The following is a 22,640-nucleotide window of genomic DNA, read 5'->3' as shown; positions in this document are numbered from 1 at the left end:
TTTTTGAGAAATGTCGTATCCCGTACCCGTACCGGGTACCGTACCCGCACCCGTGCAACGCAGATGAGAAGTATCTTTGTTGCTTAAAATGTTAATCAAACATATTAGTCAACTTGTGAGTGTAGCAAATAGTATATGGAACTTTTGATTCAATTCCTTTGTCTTTTGCTTTCAATGCCAGCTTTATTATTTATGAACAGAATTTATTTGTTCTGTTTTACAAATCATTCATGTAATCAAACCCAAAATTACCAAACCTTGGATTACTCATTTAATTAAGGAGTATGTTCTTAAGAACTACATTTTCGGCATATTTCTTTCATGTTCACATTCATGGTATTTTAATGAAAGACTGTAGAATGAATACTAGTTTCTCAATATATTGAACTCATGGCACAACACAGATGTCATTGAAGGTAAAACAGAAGTTGTTGTAATAAACTATATTTGAAAGGGTTATTTGCTCTGTTTCTATGTTTGTTATAGTAATAAAACGTTGAAAATGTAAATCTTTGTAACTTGCTCTTCAAAATCTAAGACAAGGATATTCAGGTGATCATAAATAACTTATCCTTTAAGCGGTGCACCATCAGAAAATAACTTATCCTAAAAAACTTTTTATCCTTGATGTGGTAGTTCTACAATTCATGTGCCTTGCACATATGAATGACAACCAATTTATGATGGTAAAGTTGCTTGTTGAATCGCTATTTTTAGCTTGTATTTAGTGTTATAGTTGTTTGTAATGATGCAACCTCTTGGGAGCCTAGACATTTGCAAAGGATGATTACTTATAATTAACAAAGCCGTGCTGCGGGCAATGTGATAGTTCGAGATGATGTGATGATAATTGAAAACCTTAAGAAGGTTGTAGATGATAAGAAAATTGCAGATGTAGTAAAAATTGAAAATGTTGATTGGGATAATATAGACTTCACCCAAGTTCAAGTTTAGTTCACTTCAAATGTGTGTACGTGTGTGTAATGATAATGGTTTTTGATATAATTGTCTATGTTTTTGTTGGTCAAATTTTGTAGTTTATGAATGTTAAATATGCACATGTACACATATGGCATAGTTGCATTTTTTTATTTTTGCTGGAGTTTGAGAGGTTTTAGATTATGTAATACAAAATTCTAAAACTCACTAGATTTATAGAATCTAAACGAGCACAAAAATAAAAAATCATAGGGTGCGCAAGTATTGAGTATGGTGGTAAAAGAAAATCTCAACAAAATTAAACAAGGTAGGCTAATTTGGTGGGCCTGATTTGGTAAATATTTGAGCCCATTAGGTTACCTCATTGTCTGTATATATATCCCCATAACATAAGATAACCCTAGATAGCAACAAACTTCACCGCCTCTCATAGTGGGAGGCTGGAAGGAGTACAACCCTATTGTCCTCCATTCTTTCCCTACATTCCCTTGGTTCGTTTTTTACCCACTCGCCACATTCCATCTTTAATCTGTTACAATTATTTTATCAACAGCTCTGGTGGGTGTCTCAAAAACTAAACAAAGGACATTATTTTTTTAACCTAATCTACGTGATTAGTTTACAGAGTCTGCATATTCATTCCTTCTCATGGTAAACCTTTTACCATAGACCACCAATTGTTTCAAGAGTATCCATTTGATGCCCTTGTAATTATTGATGGCCTTCGGTAACAGGTTACAGGTTAAGAAAACCAACGCATGTACCAATGAATGTCATGGTTTTTAAGTCTTGGAAACCTCTCTCACCGTCGTTTTATCTCTCTTGCAAGTTAACCACAGAACTGGATTTATGTTTTATAATGCACATCTAAAAGTGAAAGCCCTCTAAAAACATCTATGGGCTAAATTCCACTCTTGGTCTCTAAGTTTCACAAACTTGTTATTTTAGCCCAATTTTCAAAATAGTATTTTTAGCCTCCAACTATAGCCTTTTGCAAAAATCATGCCTCCATTGATTTTGATCAGGTCAAAACCGATGTTGAGATCGTTTCATTGTGGCGAGAATGTCACATGTGCAACATGTGGTAAAAGTGTAGTTTGGCCTGGTTTTAGCCATCGTTATTAAATAACAACAATAAATAATTGTTTAATCATTTGAACTTGACATGGCCGAACTGGTTTTGATACAGTTTTTAGGCTATTTTGATTTAGCTGCAGCAGGATAGGTTACCTACTTTCCTAATCTTGCCAGCTGAAAACTTGATTGTATTATTTATTGAACTTAACTGCAGTAAATAAAAAGGAACATAGATTCTTCTGTAACAATAAGAAGTAGATAAAAATATGAAGTGAAATACTAACCGGTGCCCTCGGGCACTGGTTTAGGATCTTAAAAAAAGGAAATTTTATAGTAATTAATGTAGTGAAAATTGCGTAATTAATCCATAAAAAGTTAAAAAAAAATTCCTTTTTTAGTAATGTTTTCCTTTTATGGTGTTCTTAACCAGTGTCAGGGGCATCAGTTAGCGTGACCCAAATATGAAAACCTTATTTGTCTCATTATTTAATATTTAATGACAAGAATAATGAAGGGTGTTTGACATTTATAGAGATTACAAATTAAGGATATGCTCATTGCTCAGCTTCTGTATAATTCATGAATAAATTTTGCTAGCTTTCATTCACTTTATTTTTTGCATGAAAGGAATAAAATTTATATATTGATCAAATTGTGTATTCAAATAAATATTCAAAACTATGGTAGACCGCAAATTCTCTTGTAGTATTGATCAAGTTATGTGTATACAATTAAGGTTCACAGGTATGTTATGGAACAAATTCTGTGCAATTTGTGGCAACTAAAACAAGGGAGATTAATGTTAATTGATACTGATACAGGCAATGCTTTATTGGACTACAAATGTATCATGTTTTAACTTTTGCCTCATGTTTCTCAGCAAAATAGCTCTTCTAATATAATTTGTTTTCTAAATTAACTGCAAAATAGGCACCACTCAATGAAACCATTTGCCTGTTCAAATCAAAGTTAAGTTTTACCACTCAAATCCTTCTAAAAAATAACTACCTCAATGAAACCATTTCAAGCACTTCGGGTTTTGGTGGAAAATGTGTACCACTCAAAGGATACATTGATTTGAACAAATTATTTGGTATAGGAGGTAGCACCAAAATCATTAGGGTAAGATATTTAGTCATTGATTCATGGTCTGTTTATAATATTGTTATTGGCAGGTCTGCTGTTAGTGATTTGAGAGCAGTAATCCCAACCATACACCTCACCATGAAATATCCTGTCGTAGATGGAGTTGTCGGAGTTGTCAGGGCAGACCTCGAGATGGTGAAGTAACACAAAATGTGCCGCTATGCTATTTATGTGTTTCTTTCATTTTTCAACAACTAAGAAAAAAAATGTCTTATGTTATTAGGAGTATCTTTACTTTTAAATATGCAGTTTGTCTAAATTTGCATGCTCATATGCATGAGAATCAGTTGATTCTGACTCTGGGCGATCATATGGATGAGAACCATCTTTGTTGCTTAAAATGTTAATCAAACACGTTATTCAACCTGTGTGTGCAGCAATAGTTAAATTTCTTTTGGATATGAGGGTTTGATTCAATTCCTTTTGTCTTTTATGTTTTTAAATCTAACTTTTAGATATAGAAAAGCAGAACAAATGTTATGTTTTAACCTATTAATTGAACACTAAAAGTTTTAAAAATCGAACCAAACATCAAACTGAAGACACTTTTGGATCATGGTATGCTCGAACTGCGATCGAACCGTCAAACTGTAGTAATAACTGATCGAACCGTTAAATATTGTCAATGTCTTTATTTTATAATGGAGTGTGAAAAAATGTTATATTTGTGTTTGTGAAGATATCCTCTGATACATGTCACATTTAGAACACGTTTAGTATATAGAAGCATATGTATGTATACCACTGGGAGTGTCAACACTGTCGCAATGTTCTGGTTGAATTGCATACAATTGCCTCTTCCCCGCACCAACTTGTGTCCTAAGAATACTTGTTACTTTTCACCAGAGAAGTTCAAGAGAGCTTCTTAACAAGTAATAGATAGGTATTTAAGCCAAACTAGTGGCACTTTACAAAACAACAAATTTGATGCCAACCTGCACAAATCTGCAATAGTATAATGTAGGTAACTTCAGTTACCTCTCAACCAAGTAACACAGTCCACACCTATTTAAATGCTGCAATTAATTTTCAATGTTCATTGTTTTAGCACAAGTTTCTCGGCCACGATATAAAAATTATCATTGCTTGATGTTACAAGGTATACCAATGCCATGCCCACCTAAATAAAACTTGAACACTGTTTGCTAAATTGTTGTGCTTAAAGTGATAATGAACAAGGACATACCATTCACGATAAAATGTTAGTGTCTTCCATTTTCTCTCCTCCTTCAAGATTCAAACCTAGCTCAATCAGTCAAGATGTCAATCTTGTTTTCCAACAAACGACCTATACGGATTGATGGTAGTGAAATCAAACCAAAAAACATGCCAATCTTGTTTTCAGACAATGACTTCACGTTGATCACAAGAACTAATGTTCCTCTACATATGCAAACACTCTCTACTGGTCCGCATTCTTGAAGATGGGACTGTCAGATACAATGCTGAAACCATTAGAAGCATATCTCAAGGGTGTTATCAGAAATGGTGTACCAGTCAAAGGATATATCGATTTGGACACAACATTCGGCAAACGAGGGAAGCCAAAATAATCAAGGTGAGGTACTTCGCTGTTTATAATGTTGTTATTGGCAGGCCTACAGTTGCTGATTTGAGAGACGTGATCTCAACGCTACACCTCACCATGATATATCCTGTCGGAGATGGAATGGTCGGAGTTGTCAAGACAGACATGGATACGGCCAAAAAATGTTACCATATGTGCGCCTTGGCTTTTTAATTTAGGTGTTTCTTTTGATTTTCATTTCAACAACTAAGAAAAAAGTGTCTTATGTTACATGAGTTATCTTTACTTTTCTATATGTTTTTTCTTTAAAATTACTGCCACAAATGATTCACTTTGTGTAACAAAACAACTATTTGTAAGCAATTAATTGTGACTCTGACTGATCATATGCATGAGAACTATCTTTGCTGCTTAAAATGTTCATCAAACATGTTATTCAACTTCTGTGTGCAGCAATAGTTAAAATTCCTTTTAGATATGCACGTTTTGATTCAATTCTTTATTTTTATGTTTTTAAAGCCAGCTTATAGATATAGAAAACAGAACAAATGTTTCTGTTTTAACCTATTTAATAAACACATGTTTTAAAAAATGAGCCGAACGTCAAACTGATGAAACTTCTGGGTCATGGTATGCTCGAACTGAGACGAAGATACAGTCAAACCATTGAACCATAGTAAAGATTGGTTCAAGGTCCAACCATTTGATTCGATTTTTGAAACATTGTCTTTGTCATGATTTTATAGTGGATCGTCAACGAGGGTATCCTCTGACACATGTCGCGTCTAGAAGACATTATACTATTGGGGATATCAACCTCGAAAGGTTCTTCGTGTGCATACCATTGCATGTTTCCAGCACTGACAACTGACGATACAAAGTATTGTTTGTCCTAAAAATATTTGATAACTTCAACCAGAGAAGTTCTAGTGAGCTTCTCATCTTTACATGATTAGGCTCAAAACATAAAGTCTATCAAATTTAATTAAATATGGATTGAAGCCAGACTGATGGCCAACTTACCCAACAATAACCAATTCAATGTCAACCTGCACAAAATCTGCATTGCCAAAATAAGAAGTATAGCCAGTGTACTTGTCATTATATCAATATAAGTAATATATAATTTAATTCTGAGTGTCACAATAAAAAATTGTGTAACATGTACAAATTCTAAAATGGTTGGCATCATGGTATAATAATACCATGGACTAAAACAATGTACATGTTGGATGGCTCCAATTCTTTTCCTGTACAAATTTTCTATAACTTACAAGATGAATTGTAACTACACATAATCATACTTACAAGACTCTATGGCTCCAATTTTCTATAACTTACAAGACGAATATTTTTCCTGTACAGATTATACTTTCTGTAAAATTTCTGTCGCTTCCTTTTGAGCCACTCTTGGAGCAGACCTTGTCACTTTTACACGATATGAAGCCTGCAAATAACTTCCATGTTTAGACGCCAAATAAAATACACCATTGTCAATATGTATAAATTTGGAGGAATTATCTGTCACCTGATTAGAACCAAACTCAATCACATGAGAAGGACGGATGCGGGCAGGATAATTTGGAGGTACCATATATCGCCTCCCTTCATTGCTGAAAATATGATGAGAAAAAAATTAGATATACAATTTTCTAGACTTGTAATATTCGATAAAAAATAATTAGTAGCCTGAAATTTGCTTTACTTACTTAGTGATCCAAGTTCCATGTTGACTCCGTAAATCAGTCAAGAAAAATGCACCATCTTTGTAGTTAATTCGAGCATGCAATTGAGATACCTTTAAAAGTGAAACTTTGTTGCATGATCTTCAAGACCACATGAGTTTGGAACCATGTCTAATTCAGCTCAAGACAAATTTTCTTACCTGAGTTAAAGGTATTGTGATTAAACTTACTGGATAATCTTCTTGTTCCATGCTCCTGTAATTGCAGAAACATATCAGAAAATTTGTTGAAAATGAAAAATTGAGAAGGACCTTTTACCCTAGATAATAGTTGATAAAAAAATTAAAAACTTTTCTTGTGTTTCAAAGAAGCACCAAAAGTCGGATAGATACATTAAGATTTTCAACGAATCAAATATAAAAATTGCAAAAAAATTACAGAGCCGAGGTGTACCCGATTATGTAGGGTTTTTTCTCATCTTGGCTCAAACATATAGGTTTGAGATGGCCTGCTACATCTCCACATGGTAATAAAATCCATCTACAATTCAAACAAAAAGGGAATGACACGGTAATGTGATCTGTATATATGGCAGGAAATATATACCAAAGGTCAATATTCATCAATATTAGGCCATAAACATACTCTCCATTAATAGTACGCTCAAGTGCATCATCATCTTCAAACCATGTGTGTAACTGGTCACTTGCCTTGATAAATAATCAAACTCTTATTAGCATTTACATCACAACAAAGTCTAATAGACATAAACAGTAAAAGACAAGCTGCCATTTTCTCTAAGTAACATAACTGTACAAAGTAAATTGATCGAACGTACTTTGTCTGAGAGCCTGCAACATAGTGGTCTTCCTTCAAGTTTGGAGCTGCAAAAGTAGCATTATTCTTCATGTTTTCAAAGAATAAATAGAGAACTAATGTTTTCACTTTTATCAGTTTCTTCATCTTTCAATCCTTTTTGGAATTAATCCATTGGCTCGTATTACTAACACATGCATGCATGATGAAAAGTTATAAATAGCAAAGAAATGTGTCACTTACCTATTGCCCCCCAACACCCAATTCAACATCAAAGACATCGACTTTTGAATAAAAAACCTTCCTCCAACTCTTCCTGGATGTGGTATTCTAAACTTGGTTAAAAACTGCAATATAAAGGAACCATGAACTTGTAGGTTTCACAATATGAAGTATAACCTTCACTTTATCATTCAAAATCTAATTTAAAACAACTTAATTCCTAGCTACCTCAAAGGGTCCAAGACCAACACCTAGATATGCCTTGTAGGTGGAAGCCATCAAAGCTGCCATTCTTGCCATTCCATGAACAATAGTAACTCGTAATCTTCGCTCCCTCTCGTAGCTGAAAGCAGGAATGAAAAGAGGAAAAATACATGAACTATGAGTTGACAAAGTTATTTATAACCAAATTAACCAATTTGGAAATTAATATATGATAGTTTATGAAAGTAATTGGTAACAATGATCCATCAGTAACAAGCCATTTGCAAAATAAATCAAGTCATTAAGATATTTAAGAAGATTGAATAGTTTCAGATGTTACCTCTTAAGGGAAGAAACAATGTCAATTGTAGAGCCTGATTTTGCACTTTGTAGCCATGCATTATCCAACTCCCATGCAAGTTGATATCCATCCTGTAATAAAGATAAAATATAAGCTTTCCAAAGATTATATAGCTTTCTATTTTGTGACTAGAATAATAAAACAACAATGACAGCTCATGAATTGTACTGTTAACTCAACATATATACCTCAATAGCCATGCATCCTCCTTGGCCCATATTTGGCTGCATGGCATGAACAGAATCACCAAGTAAGGTCACACGTCCTTTTCCCCATGTTAGTGTCGGCGTCCGATCATATATATCTCGTCGCAGAATTGCCTCTTCTTCAGTGGCAACTATCAAATCTATCACATTATCACACCAGCCTTCAAATATCTTCAGCAACCTTTCCTTTTTCCCTGCCATGGAGGTAGAATTCAGAACTTAGACAATGTAAGATTTAGATCCAATTTATTTTGTAAAAACATTTATTATTTTCATTTCATAAACTTTGTGTTAGTTTTACTTCTTAACAAGTAAAAAATTACTCTTGAAGTGAACAATTGCCTAGCATTTTTTTAAACTACCAAAATGTCAAAAATTCAACTTTCATTATTTCAATAAATGCTCCCTAAAAAAAATATCAATAAATGCATTATTCCCAGCAGTAACATTTTATTTTTCTCCAACATAGTGACCTACTTTAAAAGTCTCTCATCTTCTAATGGACGAGTTAAAATGAATACATATTTTAGAAAATGAAAAACAAAATATATTTTCGCAAAATGAACTTTTTTATTTAATTGCGTTAATACGCTTTTTTGGATAGATCCACGGTTGGAGGATGATCCTTTATGTGATAGATTCATAAGGCTTTTTGAGCTGACTGATAATCGTTTGGTGTCAATCACTTAGTTGAACAATTTAGGGTGGAATGTTGATGGTGATGGTTGGAAGTGGCGTAGAAGGTATTAGCTTGGGAGGAGGAGCTAGTGGGGGAGTGTTGCGATTTGTTGCATAACATATTTTTTTTAGGTTCATGTGCTAGATATGTGAGATTGAAAGCTCAATATTGGGGAAGGTTATAAAGTTATAATGGAGTATATTATTTGTTGTCTAATGTGGAGCATATTGATTGAACAAAAGTCTTCGATATTATTTGGAATAAAGTTATACTTTTGAAGGTGTTTTTGTTTATTTGGCGTTTGTTAATTAATAGAACTCCCACAAGAGACAATTTACTTGGAGGAATAGTATTGTTAAGAGTTCCACACCTTCGGTGTAAAGACGAGTATTGTTAAGAGTTCCACGCTGGATGAGCTCTGAACATGTATTTATAAGTGGCTCGGTTTTGTAAGATTTATGTTAAAATTTAGCCTAAAAATATACATGTAGAAAAAATAATTAAGAAATTTAGCCTTGTGATACAGACATATCAGACTTAATTGTATTTAGAATATCGTCCATGTTAATCTTCTATAAGAAGACTCATTTTCATCACATGTGGCTTACTCATTTGGATGAAACAACTAATATCCATATATGATTTGTGTACATGAACTTCGATAAGATTATTTGACATCCAGTCACTTCTTTGAATATATATAGTCCATTTACAACCCCCTAGTAAATCAAATGTTCATTTCATGATCATCATATCAGCTTGTTGAGTCATGATAAGACCATGTCTCTTGGCCTTATGATATGACATATCAGACTTATCTAAATTGCATGCTACTCGAATGAGTGATCTAACAACAAACATTTGTTGAATCAGTTCATGTTCATTTTTATAGAGACATGTTGCATGCTACTCGAATGAGTGATCTAACAACAAACATTTGTTGAATCAGTTCATGTTCATTTTTATAGAGACATGTATTTTGTAGTACTTGAATTTTTTTCAAAAAAATATACTTTATTTAAATCAGATTTAAATAAAATAATAGATATAATTTTGAAATTGTTTCAAAAGATAAATATCTTATTTAAATAAAATCAAAAACATGATTTAGAAATTGTTTCAAAAGGTTTTTTTTGTTGTGTTGGGGTTCGAACTCCGAACCTTGCATATAATATGCATTGTCCCTATCAAGTAGCTCATGAGGACAAAAGATATATTTTATTTAAATTGTCAATATATTTTCTAAAAGATTTTTTTATTTATTTTAAATATCTTTTGGAACAATATCTTTAATTTATTTTCAAGTATAAATAGCAACAAATAAACCTCATTCTCTTCTTCTTCTCATTACCCCACGAACCCTAATTCAAGAAGATTTCAACCTAACCTAACCCTAGCTTTCTCTCTTTCTTCCTCCCTCTCTGAAGATGGGTAGCGAAATCACACGAGAAAACAACATGCCCAAATCAGTACCAGATGTTACTCTTCCTTTTGTCATCAAACTTCAAATCAACACCAACTTTCTTGAAGATGAAATCAAACCAGAAAAAAACTTCTCTGTTTTAAGAGTCTTTGTCAACCCTAGCAGTAATGTGGACATTCTCTATTGGTCCGCATTCTTGAAGATGAAACTACCAGAATCAATGCTCAAACCATGTCAAGCATTTCTCAGGTATACTATGGGAAAAGGTGTACCAGTCAAAGGATATATTGATTTGGACACAACTTTTGGTAAAGGGGAGAATACCAAAACCATCAAGGTTAGGTACTTCGTCGTTGAGTCGGCGCCGTCTTTTTCTATTTTTAATGTTGTTATTGGCTGGCCTGCTCTTAAAGATATGAAAGCGGTACTCAAATGGCCAGACCTCACCATAGAATATCCCGTTGGAGATGGAAAGGTCGGTGTTCTCGAAGCAGACCTCGAGACGGCCAAGAAGTGTCATGATATGTGTCCCTATTTTATTATGTAGTTTAGAAGTAGTATTTTCACTTTTCATTCTCAAGAACTAAGAAAAAAATGTCTTATGTTTGAGCTTTGAAGTAGTATTTTACTTTACTTTTCAGAATGTTTTTAGTTTCTCTACAATGATAAACATAAATGGTTCACTCTGTCTAGCAACTATTAGTAGAAAAGTTGAAATTGAGTATGATAATGTTGATCAAACATGTTATTCAACTTGTGTTCTTTTAGATATGCAGGTTTTGATTCAATGTTTGTCTTTTATGTTTTTTAAGCTAGCTTTTAGTTATAGAAAACAGAACTTATTTGTTCTGTTTTGTGATGTTCTAACATGTTTATCAAAACATCCATGTTTTGTAAACCGAACCGGGCTCAAACCGGTGAGACCCTTGGGTCGTGATGCGCTCAAACCAGAGAAAATCACATCAAACTGCCAAAATAACCAAACTTTAGTTAAGGTCGGTAATTGAACCATCCAATTCGGTTTCTAAAGAACATCAATGTTTTATAAACCGATCTTGACTCAAACCGGTGTTACCCTTGGGTCATGATGCACTCAAAATCACAATCAAACTGCCAAAATAACCAAACTTTAGTTAAGGTCGGTGGTTGAACCGTCCAATTCGGTTTCTAAGTAATGTTAAGCACCGTGTCTTGATTTTATAGTGGTGTGCCAATAACACTTCACATCTGCAGAGGGCGACAGATGTACACACTTACAAGACATTTAGTTTAGAAGCACATACCATTGGGGGTATCATCACCTCCTGCAGGTTCTTGGTGAAATGCATACCATTGCATCTTTCCAGCACCAACATCTGAAGATACGAAATATTGTTTGTGTCCTAAGAATACTTGGTACCTTCAACCAGAGAAGTTCAAGTGAGCTTCTCAACATGACTTGAAAAAATGCCGGCAAGTAGAGTTAAATAGGGGTTTAAGCTGAAAACCATGTCAAGGATTTCTCAAGGGTACTTTTGGAAAAGGTTTGCCAGTCAAAGGATACATGGATTTGAACACAACTTTTGGTAAAGGTGAGAATACCAAAACCATCAAGGTTAGGTACTTCGTCGTTGAGTCGCCACCGTCTGTTTCTATTTATAATGTTGTTATTCGCTGGCCTGCTCTTACGGATTTGAAAGCAGTAATGTCAGTGGCAGACCTCACCATGGAATATCCTGTTGGAGATGGAAAGGTTGGTGTTGTCGAGGCAGACCTTGAGATGGCCAAGAAGTGTCTCGAAATGTGTCCCTACTATGTTATGCAGATTAGAAGTAGTATATTTAGTATTTTACTTTTCAACGTACTTTTCAACGTGTTGTTTAGTTTCTCTACAATGAATGACACAAATGTTTTACTTTGTGTAGCAACTATTGCTAGACCAGTTATGATAATTATCTTTAATGTTGATCAAACACGTTATTAAACTTGGGTTCTTTTAGATATGCAGGTTTTGATCTTTGTTTTTATGTTTAAGCCAGCTTTTAGTTATAGAAAACAGAACTTGTTTGTTCTGTTTTGTGATGTTCTAATCTAACATGTTTATTAAAACATCGATGCTTTATAAACCAAACTGGACTCAAACCGGTGTGACCTTTGGGTCACGATGTGCTCAAACCAAGAGAAAATCACAATCAAACTACCAAAATAACCAAACTTTAGTTGAGGTCCGTAGTTGAACCGTTCTATTCGGTTTCTAAAGAACATCAATGTTTTATAAACCGATCTGGTCTCAAACCGGTGTGACCCTTGGGTCATGATGCGCTGAAAATCACAATCAAACTGCCAAAATAACCAAACTTTAGTTAAGGTCGGTGGTTGAACCCGTCCAATTCAGTTTCTAAGTAATGTTAACCGCCGTGTATTGATTTTATAATGGTGTGCAAAATAACACTTTACATCTGCAGAGGGTATCTTCTGACAGATGTTACTCACTTGCAAGACATTTAGTTTAGAAGCACATACCATTGGGGGTATCAACACCTCCTGCAGGTTCTTGGTGAAATGCATACCATTGCATCTTTCCAGCACCGACGTCTGAAGATACAAAGTATTGTTTGTGTCCTAAGAATACTCGGTACCTTCAACCAAAGAAGTTCAAGTGAGCTTCTCAACATGACATGATAAAATGATGACCGGCAAGTGTAGTTAAATAGGGATTAAAGTTCGAGAAACGGCCAACTCACCCAACCGATTCAATGTCAGGTGGCACAAAGTCTGCTATACCAGTATAACAGGTATAGCCAGAGTATGTAGCTTCTGTTGCCCCAAATAACTTTGTCCGCACCTATTCACAAAATAACGATTAAATAATAAAGACATTAAATTAAAAGAATGACATGTAACTGGACTACTGGAGGAGCAAAGCTGAAAATAAATTGACATACACATGTGTTATTGATTATGCTGAGTATACATTATGTGTTATCAAGTATAAAAGACTGACGTTTTTCTAGAAGATATTTATACCATAAGCAGTTTTGTTAATTCTTCTGATACAACATTATGTGTTATTGATTATGCTGAGTATACAATTACTTGAGATTTTTTAGGGAGCCTAGAAAGGGAATGGGCAACTTTGTACAGGAGGGTGGGGGGAGTGAGGAGAAAGGGATGATAAACTTCCACCTTGTTTTAATGTCCAAAACCTTATAATTTGGGGAAGCTTCAAAAAAGGAGTAAAGCAGGGTTTGGGAGAGTATTTAAAATTTCCTTCAAACTCTTCCCGAGTTACTATATAGAAAACTATGAATAAAAAAAAGAATTTAGTAAGACCTTGGACCAAATCCCATCTGCTCCAACTAAGAGATCTCCATCATATTTCTGACCATTATCCAACACCACTGTTACCTACAAGTGATAAACCAAATATTGTTTTAAAGCTTCAAAAATACCTGTGTTAGCAATGTGAGTAGAATCTTCAATAAAATCTTTCTTTGATTACCTTAGTTTCATGATCTATGAAATCGACAACATTACTACCATTCATAATGACATCATCCCCGACTGCACGAGCAAGAATCTCTTGCAAAGCCATTCGACTAATAACTCTAGTAACTGGAAGGCCTCGTTCTGCTGCGGGAGTGAATGTATCAAACTTAATGTACCTGATAACCAAACTTAATATCAATTCACAGTAGTAGATGCTAATATTTCATACAATAAACCTTAAGAGTACACTTTTAGTTGATGTACAATATTAAGGAAGATAAATTCTTATATAAGTAAAGAAATGTTGTTTTACATCCTTTGAATTATATGTTGGAACTTGATTTATTCTGTTGTAGTATTATTACATGCATCTGTCGAGATTATAAAATAAATAAAAAATGCTCAGCTAGGCTTCTATACCATTTATGAATAAATTTTGTCAGCTTTCAATTTTATATGAATAAATTTTGTCAGCTTTCAATTTTATTCTTGTATGAAACATAGTCAATTTATGTATATTGATCAAACTTTATGTATGCAAATAAGGTTCACAACTATTTTAGACCCTGAACTCTCACAGTACAGATAAAATCCTGTGCAATTCGTGGCAAACGAAACAAACAAAATTAATGTCAACTCAGCAGGCAATGTTTCGAAGTTTATGTTTAAACTTTTGCCACAGGTTTGTCAGCAAAATAGATGTTGTTCAAACAGGTATATTCTGTTTACTACATTAACTGAAAAATAGGTACACTACAGTTCCCATAAACACAAAAGTGAGTTGAATTTAATTTGTACTTAAGCTATATTAGTCATATCATAGTAACCCGTAATCATAAACTAAACCAATTTTTATATCATGGCAAGAGAGGAAGAGTAAGAAGAAATTGAAATCACTGGTATGTCGCAAGATTGAACTTACCAAGACCCAGAAACTCCATCCACAAGCCCATTGATTCTATCACCTGTGATGCAACCAACTCTCATAACTTCTTCAGCAACATTCAAATCTATAGCTTCTAATGCAGCCAAAGCATTGCTTTGTATCTGAATTGGACCTCTATATTGTCCCTCCCCTCTTATAGCACTCAAATCCTTCTCAAAAACCACTACCTCAAACCCTTTCCTCTTAGCAGCCAAAGCAAACACTAAACCACCAATCCCTCCACCAGCCACAAGTACCTTAAGCTGCTTCTTCTGAGGAGTTTGATCTTCATCAATCTCAGCTACACTATGCGTTGACTTTGAGACAGAAGAAGGTGCTTCATGCATTACTGTTGCTTTTACTTGCATCAGTTTCTTCCTCTGCTTGGTTGTTCTGTTTCCAAAGCTCACAAAAGGATTTGAGAATTGGGTTCTTGAGAAAGCTGCCATTGAGGGATTGAGACATTTGTGAGACAAAGTAGAATCCATTGTTGGAGTTTGTTGTTGATGTTAAAGAAAACCAATTACTTCTCTGTGCAATAAATATAAGATTAGATCATAGCTTAAGGTTGTTGAGGATAAGAAGTGAATGCATGAATTAAAAAAAGGGGAGCATGCACTAACATAATAACATTGATTTATGTTAGTGGAGTTAATAAGAGACATTGATTGGTGATGACAAAGAAGAGAAAACGTGGTGGTTTATAAGAGACATTGATTGATGACAAAGAAGTGAAAATGTGGTGGTTTGAATCACCAATAATAGAGAAGGAAAAGCCATGTGGCAGTGTGTTTGTGAGCTCAGTGGCTATTGGTTATGCTTCTGTGACAACAGACAGATTTAGATTTTTGGAACCTTAAATTATTGTTGTGGTACACGTGGTACTATACTAGTGGCTAGTTCACCCCCATAAAGAATATAGTAGTCAGATAGTGAAGTGAAACCGACTGTTAGATAAAATATTCATTCAAGTTGATGAAGACAGATCATCAAGAACCACCACCTTGATTAAAAAACAAATAAATGGGTCTTTTGTGTTGATGGAGTGAAGAATTTGTCTTCTTATTAGTAATTTTTAAGTGTATTGTTTTTTTGAAAACTAATTGGTCGTGTACAATAAGGGTAAACACAAGATAAAAATTGAAAAGGATGATATATAGTCAAACTACAGTGTACAGTTTACTATAAATCAAGTTTCTTAAGCACATGTGCTTTGGCAAACATGTATAGAGCGATAGCTAGTCAGTCCCACATCGGACATTTGAGAAGCTTAGAGAAGTCAACCTCCGCTATAAATAAAGCTTACAACAATCGTGATTCTGGTAAGTCAAGTAGTTAGATTAAGATCTGATGAGCTAGATTACTTGTTCAACGCATAATTTATTTTTTTTAAGGATTGTTTTATGCATAATGGTGATAGTCTTATTCCTCCTAGGCGGGGATATAGCTTGGACTTACATTTCAAGGAAGAAAATGTGAATTTGTATAAATAAATAAAATATAAATTTGTATTTTTTGGGTTGTTTGACCTTAATACCGATGAACTGGATGTGTGAATGTGGCCTTCTCCCATTATTGCAGGGACTACGATTTCGAAATTATCTTTGTTTAAGTAGGTCAACTGCAATGTTAAAACGTGCTTTTGAAAATCTCAATGTTTTCAAAGGTCGGAAGTTATGTTACAAAAGTAAAAGTTCTTCAAAGAAGAATAGGCTCAACATTTTCTTATGATGTTTACGAAGGTAGTATCATAATGTTTCAGAATAAGAAAAGGTGGAGGGTGGAATTTGTTATCATTTCATTAGGCAAAAAGTAGATTTGAATCATTTAAACATTTTCATCAGTTCCACTTCCATCAAGCATGTCTCCCTGGTAACGGAAGAAAGAAAAACAATCAGATGGAAATAAGAACTGTATACACACATCATACTTATGCTATTTTAATCTGCCACACAATTTTTTCTTTCCTTTCTCTGCTTGCCTCACAAACACACTATATACGAGTTTAACCAATAACGACAGTCGAGACTAGGGTGTGTTTGTTTCAAGTTATATTCGTAGATTCTTGGGAATAAAACGATATAAATATGCATGCCTATGTTTGTTACAAGTTTACTAAATTTTATTTTCGGGTATAAAACGTTCCTTGGAATAGAAAAAATTTCCCAAAGAAAAAGAGTGTGAATAAAGTTCTCATGAAGATGAGAATAAATTCATATGTAATTACCTACTATAATCCCTATTTTTATCATTCCTGTGAATATTATAATGTTAAACAAACATCTTTTTTCTAAATACCTTAGAATAAAATTTCCATCTTTATGTTTCAAGGGAATGTTATTCCTAAGGATAAATTTGGTAAACTTGAAACAAACAAGGTCATAATGCTTGACCAATAGAATATGATATGTGTCTATAAATACTTACCGTATAAATCTTTTTCAACACACATGATCAATCAAAGTACTTCCTCAGTTCTTTTTTATAAGAGTAGGTTACAAAAAAAAAAATTGTCCTTAAATATAGTATCATGTACAAATTCGTAAATGTTTTTTTTTTAAACGGCAAAATTTATTAAAAATCCGGCTCCTGCATAAGATGGGACCGTTTATCCAGAAACTACAAGAGAAATGCGTCGTATATAGGCTGAACATCCATAAAAAAACATCAAAATATACTCCACCTAACCAAGACCTATCTTTAACCCCCATGAGAAACCAATCTCGCCACCTAAATCAAACTCCATCGTAAATAGTCGCTGAAAACGAAGTCTATAAACACTCATCGTTTGCTACACACCCCAAAAACTATCCCGGTCAACCTCTTATCATCATCGTAAACGAGCCCAATTTGACACCTAGAATGTTGTGTTCCAACGCTCCTTCGGGTTCCATCACCTCTTTACCTCCAGTCCACAAAAGAAAACACCATAAATAGCACAAAACAAACCTGAGTCAGAAACCGAATCCTGATCTCGAATCAAAAGCAATCAGCTCACTAGAATCTAGAAAACAAATTTTTAAGGCATTCGACAAGTCGCGCAATGGTGCAAATAGAAACCATGTCAGAAATGGAAAAGATTCAGCTTAAAGACCATCTATACTCAAAGCACCCAAACACAACAAGAGCTAGCGACGACGACTATGAACCCAAAACAGAGGCACCCAACAACAGAAACACCACAACCAAACTCACCACACCTAGAGCTCACCACCACCCAAAACAACACCATTAAACATTTATTTACTTGCCTAAACAACATCTATCACCCCCTCTTGATTAACTCCTATCCACCAAGAGATCTGACGACAACATATCCAAGTCTAGATTTTCCACCACCACACCGTCCAACCCACGCTACTTCAACCATGACAAACCACCATACCAACCAAAACCGCCATTGGCCCACCCGTGAACCACCACGACACCAATAACCGCCACAAAACCACCACAAAAAACATCACCAATAACCGACTTTCACCATCTTCTTCGCTGCCACTAGCGGCAGCACTCTCTCTTAACACCAGTGATCCACCATTGCATCATCGCCACCACACAATATGTCAAACTGAAAACTCCTTACCACCCGTCGCAACAGCCTCCCTAAAACCACCCAGACATCGCACATCACCACCTCCTCGCCACCCCGTTTGAATTAGAGGAGATTTAAGGATTTGTGGATTAAATTAGGGATTTGAGTTTCAATTTGGGGATATTGATTTTCGGTTCAGGGTCCAAAGTGATCATATTTTATTATCACTTTAGTCCCTGTGACACGTCATATACTATGTCAGCACAAAACATTTGTCAACTCTTTTTTTTGTGGTGGTCGAGGTTAGAATCCTGGACCTTGCATATTTTATGCATTGTCCATACCAACTGAGCTAAGCTCACGAGGACAAAACATTTGTCAACTCAGCAGTTAACAAAAGTTTTTAACGTCAGGGACTAAACTGATAACGAAAGTGCACATTCAGTGACTTTATATTTAATCCTGAGTAAGAGACTTTTAAGACTACAAAAGTAAAAGTGTAAGAAAAAATGATAACATATAATCTTTAAACTATAAGTTAGTTAAATTAACATATAAAAAATCATTTTAACTAATAAAAATAAATTATAAACTCATGCTTAAATGAGCATTATCAAACGGATCGTTTTGAGTCACATGAACTTATAATGCTATAAGGTCAACAATGTGTTTTGCTAAGCACACACGTATGATTGGATCGCACATGTGTGATGTATGATCTCCTATGAAAATAGATTTATGCTCTTTATCCAGGAAGTTTCGCTCGCTCCTAGCTGAAATACCCAAATTACCCCTGCATTAGTTAACTAACGCAAGTGTAAAAAATTGCACCAGTTAACTTACGCTGCGTGACTTAAGTCACGCATAGTAACTTAACTCACTTTTTTTAATTTATTTAGTATATTCAAATTATTTTATTTACTTTATTCTAATTTATTTTATTCTAATTTATTTTTTTACTTTATTCTAATTTACTTATTTTCTAATTTATTTGTTCACTTTATTCTAATTTATTTATTTTGCTAAATTATTTGTTCACTTTATTCTAATTTATTTACTTTATTAAAATTAATTTATTTATTTTATTCTAATTTATTTATTAAAATTAATTTATTTACGTATTTACTTTATTCTAATTTATTTATGAACTTAAAATAAATATTGATTTGATTTTATTCATTAAATAAATACAAATATAAATAAAAGGAAATGAACTAAATTAATATTTATTCATTAAAAACAAAATTAGAAAATAAAAACAAATATAAATAACAAGGAATGAACAAAATTGAGACATATAACAATATCTCATTTTATTAATAATTCATACAATACAATAATTGATACAATAATATATTCGAATTCACTAAATCCACTTATTCTCTCCTTCTTGGGGCAAAAAGTGACCAATTTTCTTGGGGTAAAATAGTGAGCAGCCTTCTTGGGGAAAATACATCATCAACCCTTGGGCTAAATTTAAATATGTTTTTTTTTACCCCAAGAAATTCTTTTTACCCACGGTAAAAAGTTTCTGGGGTTAAAAAAAGCAGATTTAAACTTATCCCAAGGGTCGATCACTTCCCCAAGTCGGCTACTCACTATTTTACCCGAAGAAGTTTGATCACTTTTGCCCCCAAAGAGACTATTGAAGAAAAAAAAAGAAGAGAAATAGAGGGAGAGAGTGAGGAGGGAGGGAAAGTGATATAGTGTGAGGAAATAAGGAAGTATAGAGGGGTATTTATAGGTGGGAATGATAATATATGTTGTAAATACCATTAATGTGGTAAAAAAAAGTGTATAATGGGTAAAAAATGTGTAGATTGAATGTTGAAAAACTGACCAAAAAACGTTTGTTCTCCAGCTCTGACCACCGGCCAATGTGCGTGAGTTAACTCGCGCACATGCCAGTGGTGCGTGAGTTAAGTCAGGCAAAGATTATAAGATGCGCGATTTAAGTCACGCAGCATGACTGCACTGCAGAGGTATAACAGGAAATCATGTTGGACGCGAGCAAAAAGTGCTGGGGGAGAGCAGAAATCATGAAAATATTCCCACTACCACGTCTTGAATTGGTGCGTGTGTTTCCGTACAATAGTATGACCATTGTTTTCAAGCCATTTTCGCTGAACCTCAGTCACGCCCGCCACTCCCCGCAACATTAGCTACAGACAGCCAGCGCAACGTAGCGGTTACATATTACAGTCCATTCTCCTCACTCCTTCAACATTATTCAAACACCTCTCTCTCACACACTGAAGAAAGAAAACATGTCAAAACCCTTTTCAAACCAACGACCTAGAATGAATGATAATACCGAAATCAAACCAGAAATCATGCCAATCTCATTTTCACAAAAAGACTTCACGTTCACAAGAACTAATTTGCCTCTTCCTTTTGTCACCAAACTCATAATCAACGACTGGACCAAAAACTGGACCGTTCTTAGAGTCTCCATCAACACAGGAAGTCGAGCAGACATTCTCTACATGTCCTTATTCTCAAAATTCGGAATATCCGAATCAATGCTCAAACCATGTGATGCATATCTCAAGAGTGTTATTGGTTTTGGACAAGGTGTATCAGTCAAAGGATACATTGATTTGGACACAACTTTTGGTACAAAACCGAATGCGAAAACCATTGAAGTGAGGTACTTCGTCGTTGATGATTCGCAGACTGCTAGTGCTTATAATGTTGTTATTGGCTTACCTGCTCTTAAGGATTTGAATGCATTAATCTCCATCGAAGACCTCACCGTGGTATTTCCCGTTGGAAAGGAAAATGTGGGAGTTGTCAAGGGTGATCTGGAGATGGCTAAAAACTGTTGTGGAATTGAGGTTACTCTTCCTATGGTCATTAAACTCCAAATAAACAACAACACTGTTTTAAGAGTCTCTGTTAACGAGGGAAGCAGCGCGAACATTCTCTACTGGTCTGCATTCTTGAAGATGGGACTGGGAGAGTCAATGCTGAAACCGTTTGAAGGATTTCTGAAGGGTACTTTTGGCGATGGTGTGCCGGTCAAAGGATACGTTGATTTGGACACAACATTTGGTAAAGGAGGGAATGTAAAGATGATTAAGGTAAGGTACTTTGTCGTTGATTCTTGGTCTGTTTATAATGTTGTCATTGGCTTGCCCACTATTGCTGATTTGGGAGCGGTGATCTCAACGTTACACCTCACAATGAAATATCCTCTTGGAGATGGAATGGTCGGAGTTGTCAAGGCAGACCTAGAGATGGCGAAAAAGTGTTATGAGATGTGCCCTATGGCTGTTTAGGTGTTTCTTTCAATTTTCAACAACTAAGAAAAAATGTCTTATATATGTTAGGAGTAGTATGTTTACTTTTCAATTAAAAATTTGGTAAAGTTTATCTACAGTGATTGGCACAAATGTTTCACTTTGTGTAGCAACTATTGGTAGAATTACATGAATGCAGCAAATAGTTTCTTTCTTTGCTGCTGCTTAAAATAATATGTTAGGAGTATCTTTCTTTGCTGCTGCTTAAAATGTTAATCAACTTGTGAATGCAGCAAATAGTTTATGGAACTTTTGATTCAATTCCTTTGTCTTCTATGTTTAAATTTCAGCTTTTTATTTAGTTGTAAAACAGAATTCATTTGTTCTGTTTTGTCATGTTCTATCGTGTTGATTAAAAACATTGTGTATGTCTTCATTTTATATTGGATTATGAACCAAGAATGTTTATTAAACTCCATTTAAAAGACATTTGGTTTAGCAAAATATATCGCTAGGGGTATCTAAACCTCCAGCGGGTTCTTCGGTGACTCTTGAAATGCATATCATTGCATCTTTCCAACACCAACATGGGAAGATACAAAGTATTGTTTGTGTCCTAAGAATACTTGGTACCTTCCACCAATGAAGTTCAAATGAGCTTCTCAACATGACATCGTGACATGATTTTACACATCAACATAAAATGAAGGCCAAGTATAGTTAAATAGGCATTTAAGCTAGAGAAGTGGCCAACTTATCCTACAGATTCAGCGTTGACTGACACAAAATCTGCAATACTAGTATAACAAGTGTAGCCAGAGTATACAATGGTGAGATTGAAGAGATTGATTATCGATTTTCAGACCGATAATAGTAATTATATTAATATGGAAATTATGGTTGAGACAGGCTAAGGAACTGGAATATTTCTATTTGCTTTGAATTATATTGGAAATTTGGAATATTTTTATTGGTTGTTGTCACCGGGAAAGCATTATAGATGTTGTTAGATAGCAAAAAGTTGCCAAACCAATGATATATAATACTAGAGACTTGGTTTGAACTGTTCTATCATGTTTGTACCAAATTAGTGTGTTAGCACTTAGCATATAGGTAATAACAGTATTATCCAACAATAATGTCGTTGTTTACCCTCCAAACCGAGGAATTGTTATGAAGTAGCCTGA

At 34.5% G+C, this 22,640-nt stretch overlaps 2 protein-coding genes across 3 annotated transcripts; one reads left to right on the top strand and one right to left on the bottom strand.

Annotated features, from left to right (window-relative positions):
* Nucleotides 1-5,791: 5,791 nt before the first annotated feature.
* On the bottom strand, nucleotides 5,792-15,273 carry LOC146919793 (zeaxanthin epoxidase, chloroplastic-like). 2 transcript variants are annotated; one of them, XM_085713197.1, is made up of 17 exons: nucleotides 14,755-15,273; nucleotides 14,677-14,718; nucleotides 13,768-13,930; nucleotides 13,599-13,673; nucleotides 13,010-13,110; nucleotides 12,789-12,904; nucleotides 8,167-8,378; nucleotides 7,958-8,049; nucleotides 7,642-7,756; nucleotides 7,435-7,538; nucleotides 7,214-7,259; nucleotides 7,021-7,085; nucleotides 6,829-6,915; nucleotides 6,576-6,630; nucleotides 6,400-6,488; nucleotides 6,219-6,303; nucleotides 5,792-6,137 (listed from the first exon to the last, which is right to left on the bottom strand). In XM_085713197.1, the coding sequence occupies exons 1-17, from the start codon at nucleotides 15,165-15,167 to the stop codon at nucleotides 6,057-6,059; spliced, it is 1,941 nt and encodes a 646-aa protein (XP_085569323.1). In that variant the 5' UTR covers nucleotides 15,168-15,273; the 3' UTR covers nucleotides 5,792-6,056. The 2 variants fall into 2 exon arrangements, with proteins under 2 accessions (XP_085569323.1, XP_085569322.1); XM_085713196.1 differs by having other exon boundaries at nucleotides 14,677-15,273.
* A 4,352-nt stretch (nucleotides 15,274-19,625) lies between these two features.
* On the top strand, nucleotides 19,626-21,776 carry LOC146919792 (uncharacterized). Its single transcript, XM_085710672.1, has one exon. It carries the CDS (start codon nucleotides 20,479-20,481, stop codon nucleotides 21,490-21,492), a length of 1,014 nt encoding a protein of 337 aa, XP_085566798.1. The 5' UTR covers nucleotides 19,626-20,478; the 3' UTR covers nucleotides 21,493-21,776.
* Nucleotides 21,777-22,640: the final 864 nt, after the last annotated feature.

This window comes from Medicago sativa, chromosome 5 (assembly GCF_051527215.1).
Source record: "Medicago sativa cultivar Bolivia chromosome 5, Bolivia_mono, whole genome shotgun sequence".
NCBI classification, from domain to species: Eukaryota; Viridiplantae; Streptophyta; class Magnoliopsida; order Fabales; family Fabaceae; genus Medicago; species Medicago sativa.
This window is presented reverse-complemented; position numbering and strand designations above follow the sequence as displayed.